Genomic DNA, 20,318 nt, shown 5'->3' with positions numbered 1-20,318 from the left:
TGGAATGCAAGGACTCTAGCTTTGGGGGGTTTATAAATGTGAGGGCTATTTTCAATGTATATGGTGTCTTTTTGGGCCTGAGATGTGAGGGAGAGCAGAGAGGAAGGAAGGACATGGATGTGACAGGAGAGCAATATTCAAACTTTCTTAATCAGTGACAAAGTCCTGGTCAGAAACCGAACAAATTAAGTTTCCACATACAGTCCAGGTATGAACAGAGATTTTATAGAAGAGAAGGAGCCACACACTGATTTCACATATTATAGTGTGTGTGTGTGCATCACATAGAAACTAATGGGGAGGCCATTATCATTGTCCTACATGATTACATGTTTCTCAAGTCATGTGAATCTCTCAAGTTGGCAATGACTTCTCTCAGTTTCCTAATTTTTCCTATAATTACCCCAAAGTTGGAGTGGTAGAAATGGAATCTGTTGTGTATGTGAGTATGTATGCACTCTCATTGTCATAGATTTTTGTAGAGTCCAGGGGACAACGTGAAGGAGTTGGTTCTACCTTCTATCACATGGGTTCTAAAGATTGTTCACCAGGCTTAATGGCAAGCATCTTTACTTTCTGAGAGCTATCTCAATGGCCAAATATATTCACTAATTAAAGCCAAATTCATTAAAATAAACAAAATAAGCATATGGGAACCATCTACAATACACTAATGTAAACACGCCATGATAGCCAATGAAGTCTCTGAACCTCTCTTCAAGGGGAAAAAAATCCTGGCCTATTAAACCTAAAATCATCAATCCTCTAATAGGTAATTTAATGTGTGTGTGTGTGTGTGTGTGTGTGTGTGTGTGTGTGTGTGTGTGTGAGAAAGAGAGAGAGAGAGAGAGAGAGAGAGAGAGAGATTAAGATTATTGTCCTTGTTAATTTACTTTGAAGCATATCAATATTTTTCATAATTTCTGCACAAAGCCTATGAATCCTAGGGAATTGGATTCTATTCCCAATGTCTCAAACACTCCCTTCCTCTGCTCTTTGATTGTTACATCATCTTGTGTTTACACAATATATGGAGTTTCAGTCTCACAATTTTACTAAACACTAACACTCCTGTTTAGAAGGTAGCAGCTCATGTAAAATGATATGACGCATTCCTATGTCAAACAGACCCTAAGAGCTTTTGAAATGGAACTGTCAAGCTTAATTAGTAGAGACACCCCGTATGTGAGAAATGGATGAGTCTACTCCTATAAACAATATTTATGCCCTCCATAACTTACTGTATCAGTGACAGTGGCAAGGTGGCGTAATATATTGCACTATAAAATCACTATATTGCTTTGTGAAAGCTACACGATTTAATCAAAAAAAGATGTTGGCTGCGTGTTGGTAAAAGCGCTTGTCACTCCGTGCTGGAAAAATGCCATGCAGTCAACTTCTCAATGTGCTTGTGAGGTCAATGAAGAGGTAAATCCAAGAATCCCCAAGTGCCAACAAATGAACTTGACTCACTTTTAAAAATCTTTGACTTAAAAGCAAGCTTCACTTTTTCTTTTATCAAGAACAGAACTCTGGCTAAAACTTTACACACACACACACACACATACACACACACACATATATAGTCTAATTATGTTACCACATTATTCATGGTACATGGGGCATGAGCTTAAAATTGGTATTAGTCATACACACTTATCCCTTTATTACCATTCCCATGGGATAAGATTTTGTATACCACAAATGTGCAGGCTCAATAGGCAGATGGTAGCCACCAAATTCCCCAAATTTGAACAACTTAAATTTAAACACAATTTAATGGTTCATACATTTGTGTAAGTAACTTGGATGAATCCAAATTGAATCTGACATTTACAAATATTTGCACTGTCTTATTGGAGAGCTGCCTGATTCTGATATGGTCTGCTTTCCTGGTTTCTTTCTCAGGTGTCTTCAAAGGATGCTACTGCATAAAATCATGGATGTGGGTGAGCTAACAGATGTAGCCCTCTGGCTAGTTCTTACATTGAGTTACAGCTTCTGGTTCCAGGGCAGAAAAACATGACCCTCATATACTGTGCGTTAGCAGAATTGTCTTCCAGAGTAAGGATTTTCACAATAGAGGAGTCTTGTTTCTTCTCTTTTCATTGGGCCTTCCTCTGGGATCAAAGCTAGAAGACTCCAGGATACACAAATGTCATAGCTAAGTCCACCCTTCAGAGAACGTGACCCAATAATAACTTTTGCAGTCATTTTAATGAAGTTGCCTCATTTATTAGGAATGTTAGGAAGTTTAATGCAAAACTCTAGATTTCTGCATTTCTCCCCCAAGCTGGAGATATGGCAATGTGGTTATGGTAAATTCACCTAGAACTAAATTTTTGTAGTCTCCCATTTTGAGTGATTACACTTCCCTATTGAGCAAAGTGAAGCTCCCCCATGCTGGAATCAATCCCGATTTACTTACTCATGTTTGTTTTAAACCAGGCTCTCTTGTATTTGATTCTATACCATTTTTGGCTATACTAAGGGCTCTACCAAATTCTGTGGCAAATATTTCTATTTTAGTTTTTTTCCTCAAATATATAATTCTTAGTTTTCATGTTTTTAATTTTAATCTGAAGCTGACATATGAAAGGTTGTTTTTACGTCCTTGCTTGTCACTTGAATTGATGCTATAAAACTAAGAAATGAGTGCTGTCACAAATGGTTTTCTTTGTTTTGGGGCAGGGATCTGGCTTTGTATCCTAGGCTGACTTTGAACTTGTAATCTTCCTACCTCCATGTTTCAAGTGCTGGGATCTCAAGTGATGGCTACCTATCACTTGCCGCCACACAAGGAGGCTGGTACAGATTTTACGTTATCTTTTAGCAAATATTCACCAAAGCTTTTGGAGGTCTCAATTTTACAGTAGGGATTCTATTTCTATCTCTTGATGCTTTTTACCAGCCTTAGAGATACAGAATCAAATTTTTTGGTTAGAAGTTCACACATCTAATTAACCTTCAGGCTTTCAGGGTAGAGTAAGAGAGAAATCTTGAGTTTAACTTGAGTTTTTTATACTAAAAAGTCCAGACTCAGGGGCTATAGTGTTGCGAGTTTAAGAGGCTCTAAAACACAGATGCCAGAGAATAATTTGGGGAGAAAAAAACCCTGAGGTTGTGAGAGGACTTGGGAGTGTAAAGCCCATTAAAATTTTCCCCAGGAAAATTTGACATTAAGTAGACGTTTACTTTTGAGCTCAGTTCAGTAACTCAAAAAAGACAGGGGTAATGTTTTTAGTTTTTGTTATTGTTATTGTTGTTGCTGGTGTGTGTGTGTGTGTGTGTGTGTGTGTGTGTGTGTGTGTGTGTGTGTGTGTGTGTGTATGTGTGTCCTGTATATATTATCAGGAATCCCAGAAATTTTAATTGGATATTTCACTACAATCATATTAATGAGTTTCTAAGTTTCAAAATATTATTGTTGGAAATAATGGCCTCCATAGAGTCTCGTGATCTCTTGGTCTAGTTAGAAGAGAGTCTATAAAAACTAAATGGCAGACAAAGAGGACAAGTGGGTTAAGAAAGAAGTCATTTACCACTTTAATAGGGCTGTCCAACACTTGGTCACATAGATCATTGTGAAACCTAATTGCTTTCATAGCTTTCCTATCTCATGAGAGGAGATGTGAATACTCTAGGAAAAAGCAAATCAAACACAGAAAGAGGCGCCATGATAAAACTTGTTGCTACAGCACTATGTAGTTAACAATGGCAGACTTTGGATTTAATCAGAGGACACTTCTGCAGTCTAGGACAGCTATACAAAGCCCTAAGACACTGTATTTACAGGACTTATTAATATAGGGATCTACATCCTACCATCCTGCCAGAGTCTTAATAGCGCGGTGGAGCAGCTCCCTCAAGAATCCTCATTTGCTTATCTGTGGAAAAGCTAGTAGTTCTAAAAATATTTTCCTGGAAGAGGTTAGAACGGTTATTATATATCAATTGAGTATAAAGTATGGTTATGTAAGCCAAGCTTGCATGCTAATATTGCACAAGATAGAAAGCAATAAATCAGGACGAGGAGCTTCCTTGGGTCACCAGGTAGAAACAGGGGGAAGCTCTTGACTCAGTACTTTTAGGATGCCTCTGATTCCAGGAGTCGGCTTGCAGCTGGCCTTCCAGGGAGAGTGCCATGTTGGATTCTCACACGGGCATGTATCTTCCTCACTGAGAGAAAAAAGGAATGGCAAACGAAACAAAACCGACCAAACATCCAAAACTGAAAGGGGTACACCAGCCACCTCACATTGTGGTACTGTTCATTTCTTGAAGAGAATATATAATATTTCAAAATATTATATATATACACATATATTTCAAATGGTACAAAGTAATGGTAGTTCCGAATTAGAAGACGGTTGATCGTTCTTCATGATCCCCCAAATTTCACAGAAAAAAACTCTTTTTTTTTTTTAAAGCCATTTTCCATGACGTTGCCAGAAAATCCCGAGTCTTCTTCTTTTGGGATGCTTTGTTTCACAGAGTAAGTGCACTGTGATTATCTGGTAACCAAGGTGCAAATAAGAGATCCATTTGGCTTGCAAGTATGTAAGATGTTTTAAATCCTCACAATGCATTTTCCACAGGTTGTTCTTTTTTGCTATTTATATAACAAATGCTTCTGTTAGGTTCTTGGGTGAATCTGAAAGCAAAGGAAGACAGAAATCTCAGTAAGAAAAGTAAGAAACGAAGGCACAAAGAAGGGTGTTCATGCAGAAAACGAGGATGCCTTTAATTCTGCTGTGCTGCCTTACTCGGGTGTCTTTTACATGATGCTCACAGCCCAAAGACTGATCTTTCATATTTCAATAAATCCCTTCAGATCCTCTGTGACAAAACTGAGCAGAAAGAGTCTTAGAGAAATGTCTATCGAGAATGGGCTTCACGAGATAAAATCTCTATTCAGTTCCATGGGTCCTGTGCCAGTAAGGGCCCCACAGTTGGTTTATTTCCTTACTGCTGCTGCCTTGAATTTACTCCTAAATTTCTAATGAGGATCTTGCACTGAGCCATGCAAATTATGTAATCACTTTCTGTTTCTATGATGAGAATTTGAACTGATTATCCCACAGTCTTATGAAGTTGTGTTTTTGTAAGACATTGAGGAGTGGCAATTGAAAAGCGCTGGTCTAGATTAGTCCATGTCTGTGGAGGAACTAGTGTTAAGTAAAAATCAAGAACATGCCTGAACCTATACATGTTACTTAATTCATCTCAGTATATACCCAAAGACTCAAATATCAAGAACATATGAATGCTCAAGAGATCATTGGCTGAAAACATGAACAATGATTCTAGCAGGAAGAAGCCAGCATAAAGAGATAAGCTATTGTTTTTTATCATCTCATTTGTGTGTGTGTGTGTGTGTGTGTGTGTGTGTGTGTGTGTGTGTGTGTGTGTGTGTTATTGGGACCAAAGATCTCACGCATTCCAGAATATCATAGAGATACACTCCCAGCCTCTTAATTTTTTTATAGCTTTAGAAAATGATCCTTCTGGGACGAGGAGAACAAATCAATTCAAATCTGTTAGAGTTAGGAAGAGCACTAATAAAATTTGCACTCTAACATTTCTTGGTCCAGATGAAGAATGTGCAGGAATTTTTTATAAACTTATTTTTTTGTTTTCTCTTTACAAATGATAGATCTCTCTACCTAATTCCCCTTTATTCCATTAGTTGACATAACCTTTGGTTGACAGTGTCTTCTTTTCCACCACAAAAAGGGAAATAAAGTAGCATTTACCAAACTGAATTGAAATTGCCTTTCTTCTATTTCTATGTTTACTTCCTATGCCAACACGGAAGACCAGGGGCTCTGTCCTGTGGCCATCAAATTATGTTATGGAGACATTAACACCTTAAAATGAGATAGCATAGACTTACCTGTTCTTGCTGACTAAGGCAATGAGTGAATATATTGCTTCCTGGGGACAACTATGACTGTGTAAAATGGTTTATTTTCCTTACTTGCAATTCTCTTAATTTTTTAACCACCTCTGTATTTAATGTCTCTTCCTTATCATTCAATTGCTTTTTTATTGTAGACAGCAATTTGATATTACTTCTTTGGAGGTTGGTATCTTTTTCTCCTTCTCTTTCAATATTTCAACTGGAAATTGAATGACAACCAGAATTGTAATGTCATAGGCTCTCAAAGAATTTTAGGTCTGGTGGAATCTTGTAAAGAAGAACAAGAAGCCAGAAGGCATCAAAACTGGAATTCTGATCTTTCTTAAATTTATTTCTAAAAATGTTGGGATAATTAGAATGGACATGCATTGCCAACTTCAGGGTCACTCTCAGAGGGATAGACAGAAGCCAAGGGGTTCGTGTTGGTCAGTCACAGAAGCAGTGACTGACAAGATGGCTAGAATGCTTTGTCATGCAGTTTAAGGTCTGATAACTCCTCTTTCAGGGACAAAACTCAAGTTTACAAGATGCACTAATGATTGTTTTCCCCACTGTGGTGAAGCAAATATACAGTTAATTGATTCTTCCCAAGTCAACTACCAGACTCCGTACTGCAATCTTTATCCTTTGTTTTATTCCCCCCAACTTTTCTCTGAGTTCTATCCCTTTCCACTTCAGTTTTCAAAACACCTGCCATTCCATTTCCCTATAATAGTTAGCCTATCATATTCAAATAACTTGTTCCCTCTGTGGGGAATTCTCCTCTTCTAAATCAAGCCATTGTGCTACCTATGCAAGGTTTCTACACTTCTAAACATGGGTGTAGCCTCACAACATTCCAAGTCTTTATTTGATATAGTATTTAAAATGAAATAAATGTTATACAATATCTAGAAACACAGGAAAAGAGCTTAGGGCAGTATTTAGTCCAGTTTTGCCACTATGCAACAATAAAACAATTTAATCAAATAACTCAAGCAATGATCAATGTAGGATAGGGTTAATGTTTGGCCATAAAACTCTGTGAAGATATTCCATGCTTTTCCACAGGGTAGTGTGGTACTGACATTATTCTCCTCCACACTGAATCACTGACAACTTCTCAGACATGAATACTTCTCTTATACATCATGATTTTCAGGAAGTTTCTTATTATTCATCACTCCAAATCCCTCAGTAGACAATGCTTTCCCTAATTCCACCTGTCTTTTCTACCTCTTTAGGTTATATTATTTCTGAGAGCCCCCATTACCAAGAGTCTTCTTCACTGTGGCTTGCTTCTCAGGCTCAACTATTCTGAGGACTTGTGATTCAGATGATACATGATATTTCTACTCACCAGTCCTCCTTTAAAAATTAACACTGGAAATCTTTAATGTAGATCACACAGCAAAACATCTCTCACTTATCTATATTTCAGAGACTTTCTGAGATTTTCTTTTCTTCTGGAATGTTTTGAGTGGGAAAAGAAATCAAGTCCCTGAAAATTGTCTGCCAAATACTTTTACCCTGAAATTTAGTTTATTTACTTATGTGTGGTTATATGTGAGTACTTGTTTTCTGGGGTGTGGGTGTACACACATGTGTACATAGAGGCCAGAGGTTGATGCCTTCTTCTAGTCCTCTGTACCATATTTTTTGTAGAGTAATTCATTGAACCTGGAGCTCACAGATTTGGCAAGAACAATTGGCCAGCTAACTCCAGGGACCATCTTATCTCTACTTGCCCAGCACCAAGTTATTGGCATATGCCATTGTGGCTCTTTCTGTGGGGCATGGAATCCAGCTCTTTATGCTTGCTTTAGTAACTATACCATTTCCCTGGCCCTAGAGTTAATATTTAAACTAACATCCCCAAAGAAATGCTCACTTGTCATTTTAAAGACAACAGTTTAGAGTATTTTTTTCAACTTTTCCATTTTGTAAATTATGGGCAGCACTCTTTTTAAACCAGCCTTCCATATAAAAAGAAAAGAAGTGGCTTAGATAACAATAAAAATTGAACTCATAATGATTAAAGTCTCTCTGTGAATTAAACTATTTTAAAACTTAAATTGCCCGACTCAATGTTCGAAAGGGGGTAGGCATATATGTTATTTTGATGGGAAAACACCCAGGGGTGTACAAAAATTATCATAGACTTTCTTTTAGGAGTATATAATGTAAGAACTGATGTTAGTCTGCCATCTGCTTGGAACGAGGGCTTCTGGAGGCTTGTCTGGGTTCAACTGCTGGGTTTTCTGTTTAAAAGTGATTTTAACATATAGGAGTTCTTAGGAATCTAAGAAAAGGTAGAAATGGGGAAAGTAATGTTTGAATACTCTTAGTGTTTATAAAGCATAGCTTTACCCAGTGTCCCCCATCTCCCCTCTAAAAGTAGATTTGAGAATATTCAGCTGTGGAGATGGTGGAACTCATACACTCTTACTTTCAAAGCAGGATCTGCTAGGGTTTAGCTCCCTTGTATCTTCAGCTGACTGGGTTGACCTCAGTACTACCGTGGTGGAGCAAACAGCATGCTACACCCTCATTTGCAGTGATCAGGTTCTGCACAAGCCTTCTTCAGTGAGAAAGGTGTCAGGGGTGCATTAAAACATGCTTGGTGGTTAAAATAGACTCCAAAATAAAATAGAGGACAAAGTTAAATAAAAGTTGTACAGCTCTCAAAAATTATTTCTGGGTGTTTTCATTTTTTAGTTTTGAGCATAAAGTCTATCTTCCAAAGAGTCTCTGATTGGTATTTTTGGAATTTTCTTTACTTAAATACTGAAGTAATTTGGATTTGTTTTCCTTAATGAGTTCAAGTAACCACGAGAGCAAGAGGATACCCTCCATGTAGGATACTAGTCATCAGTTGTCTAGGGACTGAGACTTGATATAAGACACCTAAGTGATGTGTTCAAAAAAGTGATTGAACTGTAACTCTAATTCAGAGTAGCTTTAAGTATTCTAGCTTGTCCAGGTACTTTTCAGACAAAATATAACCATAGGCAAATCTGGTCTTCTCCATTAGCTAATTAAAACAAATTTTTGAGAGTAAGTAACCCAAGCCAGCCTTACTTCTGGATGCTTCCTTATGTAAGTGTTTAGTTGTAGTGAGAAGCAAAAATCTATGCTGAATTATTTAGAGACACGAGGATGCTTATCAATAGGTTAAAATGGTTCAGAAGTCCCTCTTGACCACATGTCAAGGGATTATAACCATTTATGGGTCACTATAGTCCATATGGGCAACTATATTTGACACACCTTTATTTTATACATGAAAAACTTGAGTGTGTTCATACAATATTGTACAACTTTATTTCTGATTTCTGTATCACCTAGTTACAGGACCACTCTTATTTATTGAAAGATTTATATTTGAAAGAGAGTTCATTCTAAGGTTCATGGTAGAGTGGTTAGAATTCAGGGTGCTCTTCAATATTTGATTCACTTTCTGTTAGAGTAAATGTTTATCATGTGGACTTTAAACTGGTAAAGGTCACTTTTTAATTGGCCAAGAAATAAACACACACACACACACACACACACACACACACACACACACACACACGCAATGTACATGCACACGCACACACAGGTATACAGAAACACTCTTCAAGGCTGACATGCTGACAATTGGGTGTTATAGAGCATAGGATGATACTAGTTGTTAAAGTGTTTTCATACCTCTGTACGAATGGAGAAATAATTCATCTTAAGCATGAGCTCCACTCACCTTCTCCCCTTTAGACGTCACATGAGTCCAATCCTGATGCTAACGGTTGGCCTAGCCACATCCCTCTACCTTGGCACCATAACACTAGTACTTACAGGAGAGGCATCCTCACCCTCTATATTTTATAATTTTAGAGAGATCCTGGTTTAACCAGAGAAATCAAAGAATAATTACCGACTTTACAAATCTCTTTGTACTTCTCTAGAAGATGAGGAAAACTCCTTTAAACATGATTGTGCTTAAACACAGTCTTTTTCAGCACACTGCTGAGATGAATCAAGCAAGGCGAGTGATTTTCATTCTGAGCACCATGGTTGCCAGTGGCAGTCCCCGAGTAACTACCCTAACGATCCGCCTCCCCCGCTTTACTCGTGACTCTGTAACTTTAATAAGGAACCACATCATGCAGAAAGGTCACGTTTAAGCTTTAACTTCTTATTCATGGGTGGACTCTGACCCACCTACTCCGGAACATGTCCTGTTAAAGGAACTCTTTCCTCCTGTCCCATTCAAAGCCCTTCTGACTGTGGCGAATGTGATCGTAGTACAGTTTGCAACTCGAATGCAGTATGCGGAGCGGACTTACTCGTGTGGTCTTGATCTTGTTGCCTGTAGCACACATCCATCCAGAGTTGTCAGGGAGTGTCTTACATTCTTCTCCTTCTAGGCAGGGTTCCATCTCACACCACCATTTCCCAATCACTATGGAGGCTGCGTGGAAACAGGAAACAACTGGATTTGTACTTTGCCGAGTAACCCTGCATTCTGAGGCCGTGTCCCTCCACAGGTTTTAACGTTCTCTGCAGCAAGGAGGCCTACCTCCATCTTCTAAGACTGGATGGGGGAAATGACTCATCAAGGAAACGAGTATTGTAATGCAAATGCAATGATGTTATCTGATTTCTTATGCACCAGGCTGTCCAAAGTCACCTCATATAATTCAAAAATGAAGAATCACGACACTTGTTTTGTGTCACTCTGTCTGAGATAGGCTCTCGTTCTATAGCTCTTCCTGGCCCGATACTTGCTATGTGGGGGATTTACTCTCAGATTTTGAGGGATTTTGGCTCACTACTTTCTGTAGATCTGGGACTTTGTGCTACTTCTTTCCAGTTAAAGGGACAAAGAGCTGAGTATTCTTCAAAATGACTGACGTGTGCTTTTTAGGAAGGCCAGTTTATCCACCCAGCATTAGGTTTATCCCTTAGCCTAGGGCCATGGAGAATTTCAAAGCCCTAGCAAAAGAAAAAAAAAAAAAGAACCGAAAGCACAGAAGCAAAGTTGTAAAGTACAAATCAAGAGTAACGGTAAAGGAAAGTTCACCTCTTTGCAGTCAAAGGGACCCTTGGTACAGGCTGTGGGCTCCCTTTCATATGGTTGATAAGCCGTGGGAAGAACTATTACGAGGCAGACCTCAGATGAAACTGTCTTTTTAGGATAATATCAAGGATATATATATATATACATACATACATATATATGCATATATATGTATGTATATGTATATATATACATACACACACACACACAAACACGTGTGTATGTCACATTTTTATAGTGAGACTTTATAAAACTCTGATTAAAAAAACAAGTATCTGTCATTTCTGTTTCTCACCGCATTAGCATCTCACAAATGCAATTGGGCTTGTTCCATTCAAAGATCTTAAACTAGTGGCCTGGAGAGAGGGCTCAGTGGTCAAGTGCGTTTGCTGCTCTTGCAGAGAGCCTGGGGTTTGGCTCTCAGCACCGATATGGGAGCTCACAACCATTCAAACCTCCAGCTCTAGGAGATCCAATGTTCTCCTCTGGCTTCGGTAGGAACAATCATGCAAGCAGTACGCATACATCCATGCAGGCCAACACTAATTTGCAGAAAAGAAAAGTTAGTAAATCCCCCAAACAAAAGCAACAGTAAATACACACACTCAAAATGGTAGCCATCTTTTCTCATTTGTTAGGTTGTCCTAATTTTCCCCTGAGCCTTCAGGTCCTCATTCCTCTCACCTCCCATTCCCAAAGGGATGTCTACCATGATGATCAAATCTCATAGTGATCAAGAGAACGAACAGTGTGTGTAAGTGCCTCAGAAGATAAATATTAAAATGCAGGGAAGCCGGAGCCCATAAAAATTCTCCATGCTTTCTGTGTAAACTACAGGGATTAGATTTCTATCTTACAGTTACGTCACTTACACCCAGGAAGCTGCCTGCTGCTACACTTTCCTTCGTTCCCACACTATTTTAAAATGAAAGATTTGTTTTTATTTCACGTGTAAGAATGTTTTGCTTATGTGCATGTCTGTACACGAGATGCATGCAGTGCACCAGAGCCTCTGGAATTAGAGTGACAGAGGGCTATGAGCTGCCATGGAGTTTTAAGAACTGAGTCCCAGTCCTCTGGAAGAGCAGCCCACATTCCCAACTCCTGAGTTCTTTCTTCCTCTTCACACATTCTTCAGCTCAATCCTTCCCTCCTTCAGATTTCATCGTTACTTTAGTGTTGCTTTGAGTGAAATCATTGGGCGGGGTTCTTAGTCAAAAATCTTATCTATTCCTTCATGATCATGAATTTAAGAAAAAGTTCAGGGGCACTTTTGCCATATTTAATGATTTTATCTTATCTGGAACACAACAGTGTGAGTAGGATGCTTTTGTCAGGCATGCTAAGGAGGTATCGGGGGTAAAAGTTCATTATGCCTTCTGTCTATATATTCAGGACGGTGTGAACTGGTGAGACAGCGTGGGTCAGCGTGACGATGTCAATGTCTACTTATTCTCTCATCAGTATCTGTGCTCTGCACAGCCATAGAGCAGGGTAAGGTTATCATGTCCATGCTGATGAACAGATAATGACATCGAGTAAGAGAATCCAAAGTTTTACAGCAAAGAAAATAATGTCATGTTGAGGGGGGACAAAAATAAAGATGAGATAAAAACTGAAGTTGCTGGTGTTTATTGAAAACCTGTAACGTGGCGTCCTTCAGCTGCTGCATAACCAGTAACAAACATTACGGCCAAAGCCAATGTTTACCTTTTAAAGCCTATCCCGTATTTCCATGTTGTGCCCCTGAATTGACATCACTGTGAACAGACACTGTCTGATCTTTCCTCTGAGGAGAAGGGTGCTCTTTCGGCAATCCTTTCAAGAGCATGTTGTCACGTGGTTTTTTTTTTTTTTTCATTCCTCATGAAGGAATAGTCATAAAGAACACATAAAGATTGTGGAGGGGAGGTCAGCGTGTAGTATTGTGCCTGCTTCCAAAGACCTGTGCTCTCCACTCCTCCTGTCCTTCTGATGACTCTCTGCCCTCTTTGAGCTAACCTACTTTTCTGCAAGCTACTACCAATGCCTTTCTCTTAGGCATTAATATCTTCTAAGTAGATGCATAGACAAGACAGACAGGAAAATAAATTCTCTAAACTGATGAAGCACCTTTGACTCAAAGCTGCAAAGAGCTTGCAGCTGTTATGAGGAGGGCTCTGTAAAAGTGAGCATGTCCCCGATGCTCTTATAGACACTGTACTGTGGCAGCCTTTGCAGAACCAAGCTGCTGCTGTGCCTTTGCTGTGTGAGTCTCGTTCATCCTACAGCACGGCCCTGGTTGATGGGTCATCCCCCGACCTGGGCATCTTCATCCACACCAGTTCACATCCTAGGACAAGATGTGCTCCCTAATTCTGATACTTTTCAAAACTTGTATTTCCTGCATTGTCTTTTATATGGCTCACAAAGAAACTTTCAGACTACTCTTTTTCTTTACCCAAACTGGAAGCTATTTTAAACATTCAGACCATGGGAGAGGGAAGAATCTGTTAGACTTCATAAAATGGCTTCATTCAAGGTGACTTAACTGTTTCTATATCTTTACAAGTAGAGATGAAATTACAATTAGAAAAATAAATATAAAATTTTTTATGATCAAAACACATTTATGAAATAATATAGAAATCAATGTATGTATTTAGCAATATTCTCAAAACTTTGGTCAATTTTTAACATGAATTCAAATTTCATTTCATAGTTGTCTCTTAATTTTAAACACCCCATTTGTAATTAGCACCAGTTTTTACTTCCTTCTCACTTTTCAATATAATGCTTTTTATGTAGATAGCATTTCCTTTGTTACTGAAGATGTGGAGGATGTATAAGAATTTTTGTGTCATGTCTCATTTCCACTCTTCCATTCATTCTAAAATTCTTATTAGAAAAAAAAAATAAAAAGCTCACACCTTAAATCCCAGCAGTCAGGAGGAAGTGGCAAGCAGATCTCTGAGTTCTGACCAGCCTGCTCTACATGGACAAGTTGTGAGACAGAGAAACCTTGTCTCAAAACAAAACATCCAAAATCTTATTAGTATATGTAAAACTTTTTTTTTCCAAACTGGGAATCTTAAATTTTTTAAATGCTTTCATTTTCTTAACTGCTACTTGTTTACTATGTCAATATTTACTTATTTATTTTTATGTTCATGAGTGTTTTGCCTGCATGTGTATCTGTGCATCCTGCTGTGTAGTGCTCTTGGAAGTTATAAGGGGTGTTGGGTCCCTGTAGAACTGGAAAAAATGACAACTGTAAGTTGCTATGTGAACATTGCAACCAAACTCAGGTTGTTTGCAAGAGCAACGAGGACTCTTAATTGTCGAACTATTTCTCTAACCCCTCCAGCCACTATTAAGATGTTTAGTTAGAATACATAATTATGGTCTTTATTTTGATATTGCACACACACATACACATATGCATATAGGCACTGTCCACATAATCATTCCTGGTGTAATCCTGCCTTACTCCAATTGATCATTTTCTTCTTTCCTGATTTCCCCTTCTCTGTCTCTGTCTCTGTGTCTCTTTCCTCTTCACTCCCCCTATCTCTCTCACATACACATAAACCTAGATTCTACACAAGACTGAACCCCTGCATCTGTCTTTCCTTTCCTAATTACCTCTCTGCTCACCAGCACTCTCTCCATTTAGATTCCCGTCATCCTCCAACAATTCTTCTTTTTTCATACAAATATATGTATATATATATATATATAATTTTTAAAAATCCACATTTAAAAGTCTGGACTCTTCATCTGAATAATTCTCAATTGTCTCGAATTCCAGTACTTAGCAAAGTGAATGATAACTAGTATTTACTAAATGTCAGTCACATGTTTCTGCTTCCACCTTATATAGTTCTGTGCCACCACCTCCATTCCCTGTGCAAAAAAACCTTAAATCCTCCCAGTGGTTGTTATTGAACTCTAGTGCTTAGTGTGTCCAGGTTTACAAAGGTAAGAAGGGTTGCAGGCCAGCTTAAACAGAAACCGTACAGTATTCACTTGTTTATAGCTTTGCGTTCAGAATTCAGAAAACTTAAAACAATTATTGATTGCTGAGTGAATGAATTTTCCTTATTATAGTACTGCCGAAAATAATTTCATGTCAAACACCAACACATACGGAAAATAAAAAAGCGTTCAGTGTCTGATGAAATGGCTTTTAGCTCGCTTGCAGCTTCTCTGGTCTGAGATGCGCTGTCTTCGATTCCATTAGTTACAACATTGTACACCACCAGGGAACAATTTTGGGAGTGAGGGATGCTGTGCAGCAGATATGTAACTGTGACAAGGGCTTTTCATCCCTCAGAAAAACTGAGTTAATTAAATACCGTCTGCAAAACCGACTTCCTCTTATCCGTAGTGATTATGAAAGGGGGCCTTTACGGTCCCTTTTAACCTCAGGGTTCGCTCCGTAAATGTGTCATGTGCGGGAAATATCTGATCTTCAGCTCCTTCAAGGATGTTCGTGTCTCCTGGAGAGCTTCTTAAAAATCACTAAAGCCCCTTTAATCACAAGTCCTGGATTTCTCTCTTATACTAGATGACACTGCCGAGGAGCCAACGAGGTGAATCAGTGAGAATCTAGATGGGCGGGCATCCTTTCCTGAGGCTGCCCATGTTATCACCGTTGTCACTGATGAGGAGAGGCAGTGAGATACTAATCGGTGCTAAGATTAAGAAATATAGTCCCCAGCTCCGAAAAAAAAGAACCAAAAAAAAAAAAAAAAGAAATATAGCATGCGAGCATTGTATTGAATGAGAGCAGAAATCACTGTTATATCATCTCTATAGACAGTGCTTGACTCTCCGCCCAGGACATGTTTATCTATGCACTATCTGGTATACCAAGAGTGATAAAGTTAAGACCATGACTTGGATCCACCTTCCAGCTTCAGTTTAGACCTGGTTTCTTAACAGCGGCATGCGGCTGTTTGTCACGAATAAATGAGCACAGCGATCTTCTGAGAGCAAATTCATTGCTGTGCTAAAAGAGCAGGCAGGCATGGGGAGGTGGAAATGGGAAAACCTTAATATACTGTAGAGTTCTTTAGGGCAGGAGGCCAGCCTTCTGTTTGTTCCTTTTTCTTGAATGGAGTCAGTCACCGAAGACTCTAGAACCCAGATTCCATGAGCAAAAGCAAAACAAGCAGAAGACGGAACTGCACTCAAAACAGACGCAGAAAGGTTTTGGTGGGTGCCATTGTTTGATTTGTTTTTAATTTTTTTAAATAAAAGATATTTTTCTGTTTCAATTTTTGAGATTATATAATTATGACATTTCTAGTATCCATTTCCTCCCTCCAAACTCTCCCATATACCCCTCCATACTCTTAATCAAATTCATGGCCTTGTTTCTTTGCTAATTGTTACTGTTTGCATAATATATGTGTACAGACACACACACATATATAAATGTGTATATGCATACATACATATTGAAGGCAATAAGAATTAGCAATTGTTATTAGCAATATACATATGTACATATACGTATGTACATACACATATGTATACATATATATGTGTATGTGTATTGCGTGTGTATATAACTTGTTTGCATGTATGGGTTTAGTGTCAACTATTTGGCACTGGAAAACCAATTGGTGTGCTATTCCCTGGGGTAGACCGCCTCTTTAGCTCCCAGTTTTCCTCAGTTGCCTGTAGTTCTTTGTGTATGGTTGCAGCCTCAGGGGCTTTTCCCCTGTCTCGTTAACATGTCCATTGACGTCATCCTTGTTCAGCTTCTGCTTGGGCATGAAGGAGGGGAGACGTTTGGGTGTTGTTTCTAATGTTACTAAGAGCCACAGTCTCACAAGTCCCTTCTGCTCCGGTTCTTAGAATATTTTTGCACTCTCTTCTACAATGTCCCCTGATCCTTAGGTGTAGATGAGTTTTATAGAGTTATTCACTTACTGGACTGCACAACTCTACCTTTTGATTGGTTGTGGTTTTCTCTGGTGGTCTCTGTCTGACAGGGCCTTCTTGTATTTCTTAGGCTGGCTTTGAACTTGCTGCCTCCACACCTCAGCTTTTCAAGTACCCAGGAAAGCAGATACTGGCATTATACCAAATCACATACGGTCTTGATTTGGAACTCCTGACATAGAACCCCTAAGAGATGCAGAACTGGGAACAGTGGCAAAAGCACTAGACAAAGCAATATGGTCAGAAACTCCAACACCTTAGCTGTCCCTCTCACAGCCGTGGACAGTGTGGAATGATTACCCATCTATTTAGGATGGTAATGCCTAGAAAACAGGAAATTCATTCTATATGTTTTCAGGGCTGACAGTTTGGTATTATACATACAAGCAATATTATATGGATCGAGCGTTTACATATTTAGAAATGGTGTGCTGTGTGTGTATATATGTGCATGCATGTGCCTGTGTGTGTGTGTGCATGTAATGTGCCTGTGTATGTGTGTGTGTGTGTGTGTGTGTGTGTGTGTGTGTGTGTGTGAAAAGAAAGGAAAAGAGAACATTAATTTGATAGAGAGTAAGGGAGTACGCAGATTAGTTTGGATGGTGGAAAGGGGAAATGCTATAATTAAATTATAATTTCAAAAAGTAAAATAAAAAAGTAAAAACTGAGGAGGAATTTCACACTTCCCTATTTGAGGAGTATGAGTAGCTGAAGGTAGGTTATCAACATATGAGTTAATGGATTAAATATGAAACAGAAAGAGAAAAATAATGCCCACAATGGGTTGTGAGGATTACGTGACAAAAAGCATAGGAAGCACAAGGCAGACTGTGGCACTTTGTAAGCGCTCAATGAATTTTACTTGTCATTTTCCCTGGTGTCATCATTTTTTAGAACTCTAAAGGATAAAATCACGCTAGACAGAACAGCAGTCCATCACTAGCCTCAGAAGGCAGAGGGCAAACCATTGATCTTCACTATCAGCTTGTTTGTGTGGCTTATGAGAGTCTGAGCATAAGTTAAGTGGTTGCATATATAATCACATTTATGTTCCCAAGATTATATACGTCAATCTAGACAGATTCCTCCGCTTATTTTATCCAACCTGCCATGCAATGAAAGAGACAGTCACAACTCCATAGGGAACAGCTCTTCCGCCTCCCTTTTGCCGTCGTTGGAACACAGTTGCAGTGGTTCTTTTCAGGGAACCTGTAGCAACTCCAAGTATGTCATTGTCTTTGTCAAAGCAAACAGAAAATCAAAAGCACCGAATATTCATCCCTGTAATTTCTCCCGACTTTGTATTCCTATGATCACATACTTAGGAAAGGGACCCAGCCAGGGGGCATTAGGCATTGTCAAGCTCTGTGGCATGCGCTAAGTGACATGTCTGTGATCCAGGAGCCCAGGTTTCAGTCTTAACTCCAGCGCTCATCAGCAACATGGCTTTCAAACATCGCTTGATCCGAGGTGCCGGCTCCTCAGTTATAGAAAGCACAGGTAGCTATTGTGAATTTTAAATGAAGTAAAGGACTTAGAATAAAGCGAAATAAATTTTGTATTTGTCATATGGTAGCTATTGCTTATATGTGTATTCATTATACACTGTGTATGAATTCCATGAATTAACCATGAGTTAATACCTGCTCTTCAGAAGAAGGATATATGAGTTCATATATATATATGTATATATATATGTGTATGTATGTATATTACCATGTATATAATATGTAAATTACAGCACATGCATGCTATATAACACATTAATATTACATATTTCATAACATCCACAGAATGAATAGTCAAGGATAGCTTTGACCATCATTATGTTGTTCCTATTAATTATCTTCTATCACTTTCCAGACAGAGGCAATTTACTTTGACAAAGATGTTGGTGAACGTAGGGAATGTAAAACGAGCAAGATTTAAAACCCCAAAGACTGATAGGATGACTTTGGGTAATGTTGTTCCTTAAAAATGTTTGGAAAAAAAGTACTATCTCTAATGCATTCCAGTGGTATTTATTGACTTCTGTTTTAGACACACAATAAAGAGGCATGGTTTCCAACCCTCCACCTCAGTTAGCTTCTTATAGGAGAGACATGGGAATGTAAAGAGTAGATACTAACTAGAGCCAAACTGTGTTGCGTAGACACGACATACCCTCAGGGGACGTCAAGCTAACTTAGATTAGTGGAGTGGTAGTGCCAAGAGGATTCCTCAGTGATGAAATTATCTTAACATTAAGAAAATTTCATCCTAGAGCACACAGCATATATTTTATAAGAGAAAGGGGAAACTTCAACTGGGTGATAAGTTGGAAGAAAACAGCATTTATTTTTAAATTGAGGAAATTCTTGCCATTATCAGCTGTCCTGAGCTATCTTACCAGTCACTGGGGCACATTTACTGCTCTGAAAAGAGCAACCTGTTCTGGGGACAGAATAATTTGATTTCTGCTACTCAAGGGAGAACTCCCATCTCTTGTCACCAATAATTTTTTTTCTTATTCTGGACCCTGACATTTGAATCCAGTCTTACTTTACGACTTTATTTCAAGAGAACTCTATTCTTGAATCCAGTAAAGAGCCTAACATTGTTTTGTTTTTCTTTTAGAAGTTCAGCTAAATGTACTTTCATATCAGTGTAGGTTCAGTGTGTGTGTGTGTGTGTGTGTGTGTGTGTGTGTGTGTATGTGTGTGTGTTTACATATGTGTGAGCACAGTTGTGTGCTTGTGTGTGGAGGCCATCTATTGAAGTAGAATCTCTCTTTCTGAACTTGTGGCTCATTGACTCAGCCTAGCAGATGAGATGTTTCTGGGCACCCCCCTATGTCTGCCTCCAGAGTACTGGGATTACAGGTGGGCTGCCTGTCTGGCACTTATGTGGCCCTGGAGATTCAAACCTTGTTCCTCAGGCATATACTGCAAGTGCATTACCCACTGAGTCATTTCACAGTCCCTGGCGTCTGACTTTAAATCAGTTCTAAGAGGAGCACAAGGATCCACGACTATTCAATAAATTCTATATTGCATATACCCTAAATCTCTAAATTTAACAGCCCAGAGTTAAGACATTTAAAAAAAAATCTCTGATGTTCACAGAATACAGATATTGTTTGCTTTGCTGAGGCATACATGTTTCTAGAAGTTCTTTCGCCATCCAACATAACGAACTTGGCTTCCTTCTGATTCTAAACCCAATATATACTATCTCCTATCATTCAGCGCATACAGAGAAACATCAATAGAAAAGGCACATAACCCATTATCTTCTGTTCCATTTGGCTATGTTTTCTTACAACTTTAGAAATGGCTCCTTGGAGGACTACCTTGGTATACAAGTATTTCCTCAATTTTAAAAAAAAGTATTTTGCAAAGGTATTAGGCTCTCTAATATGTTTTTTTTTGTTAGAACTGC

The 20,318-nt window shown here is 38.7% G+C and overlaps 1 protein-coding gene and 1 long non-coding RNA gene across 5 annotated transcripts in view; one reads left to right on the top strand and one right to left on the bottom strand.

Moving 5' to 3' along the window:
* LOC148006325 (uncharacterized) overlaps positions 1 to 20,318 on the top strand; it is a 197,377-nt gene that overhangs the window by 149,291 nt on the left and 27,768 nt on the right. The gene's annotated exons all lie outside the window — the stretch shown is intronic.
* Positions 1,566 to 20,318, bottom strand: part of Tafa1 (TAFA chemokine like family member 1) — a 507,607-nt gene continuing 488,854 nt past the window's right edge. For 3 of the 4 annotated variants that reach the window (NM_001431830.1, NM_001431832.1, NM_001431831.1), the window contains 2 exon segments: positions 1,566 to 4,654; positions 10,231 to 10,355. In NM_001431830.1, the coding sequence (NP_001418759.1) occupies positions 4,637 to 4,654; positions 10,231 to 10,355 (143 nt within the window). In that variant the 3' untranslated portion in view covers positions 1,566 to 4,636. 4 annotated transcript variants of the gene reach the window in all.

This window comes from Rattus norvegicus, chromosome 4 (genome assembly GCF_021556685.1).
Source record: "Rattus norvegicus strain SHRSP/BbbUtx chromosome 4, alternate assembly SHRSP_T2T, whole genome shotgun sequence".
Lineage (NCBI taxonomy): Eukaryota > Metazoa > Chordata > Mammalia > Rodentia > Muridae > Rattus > Rattus norvegicus.
This window is presented reverse-complemented; position numbering and strand designations above follow the sequence as displayed.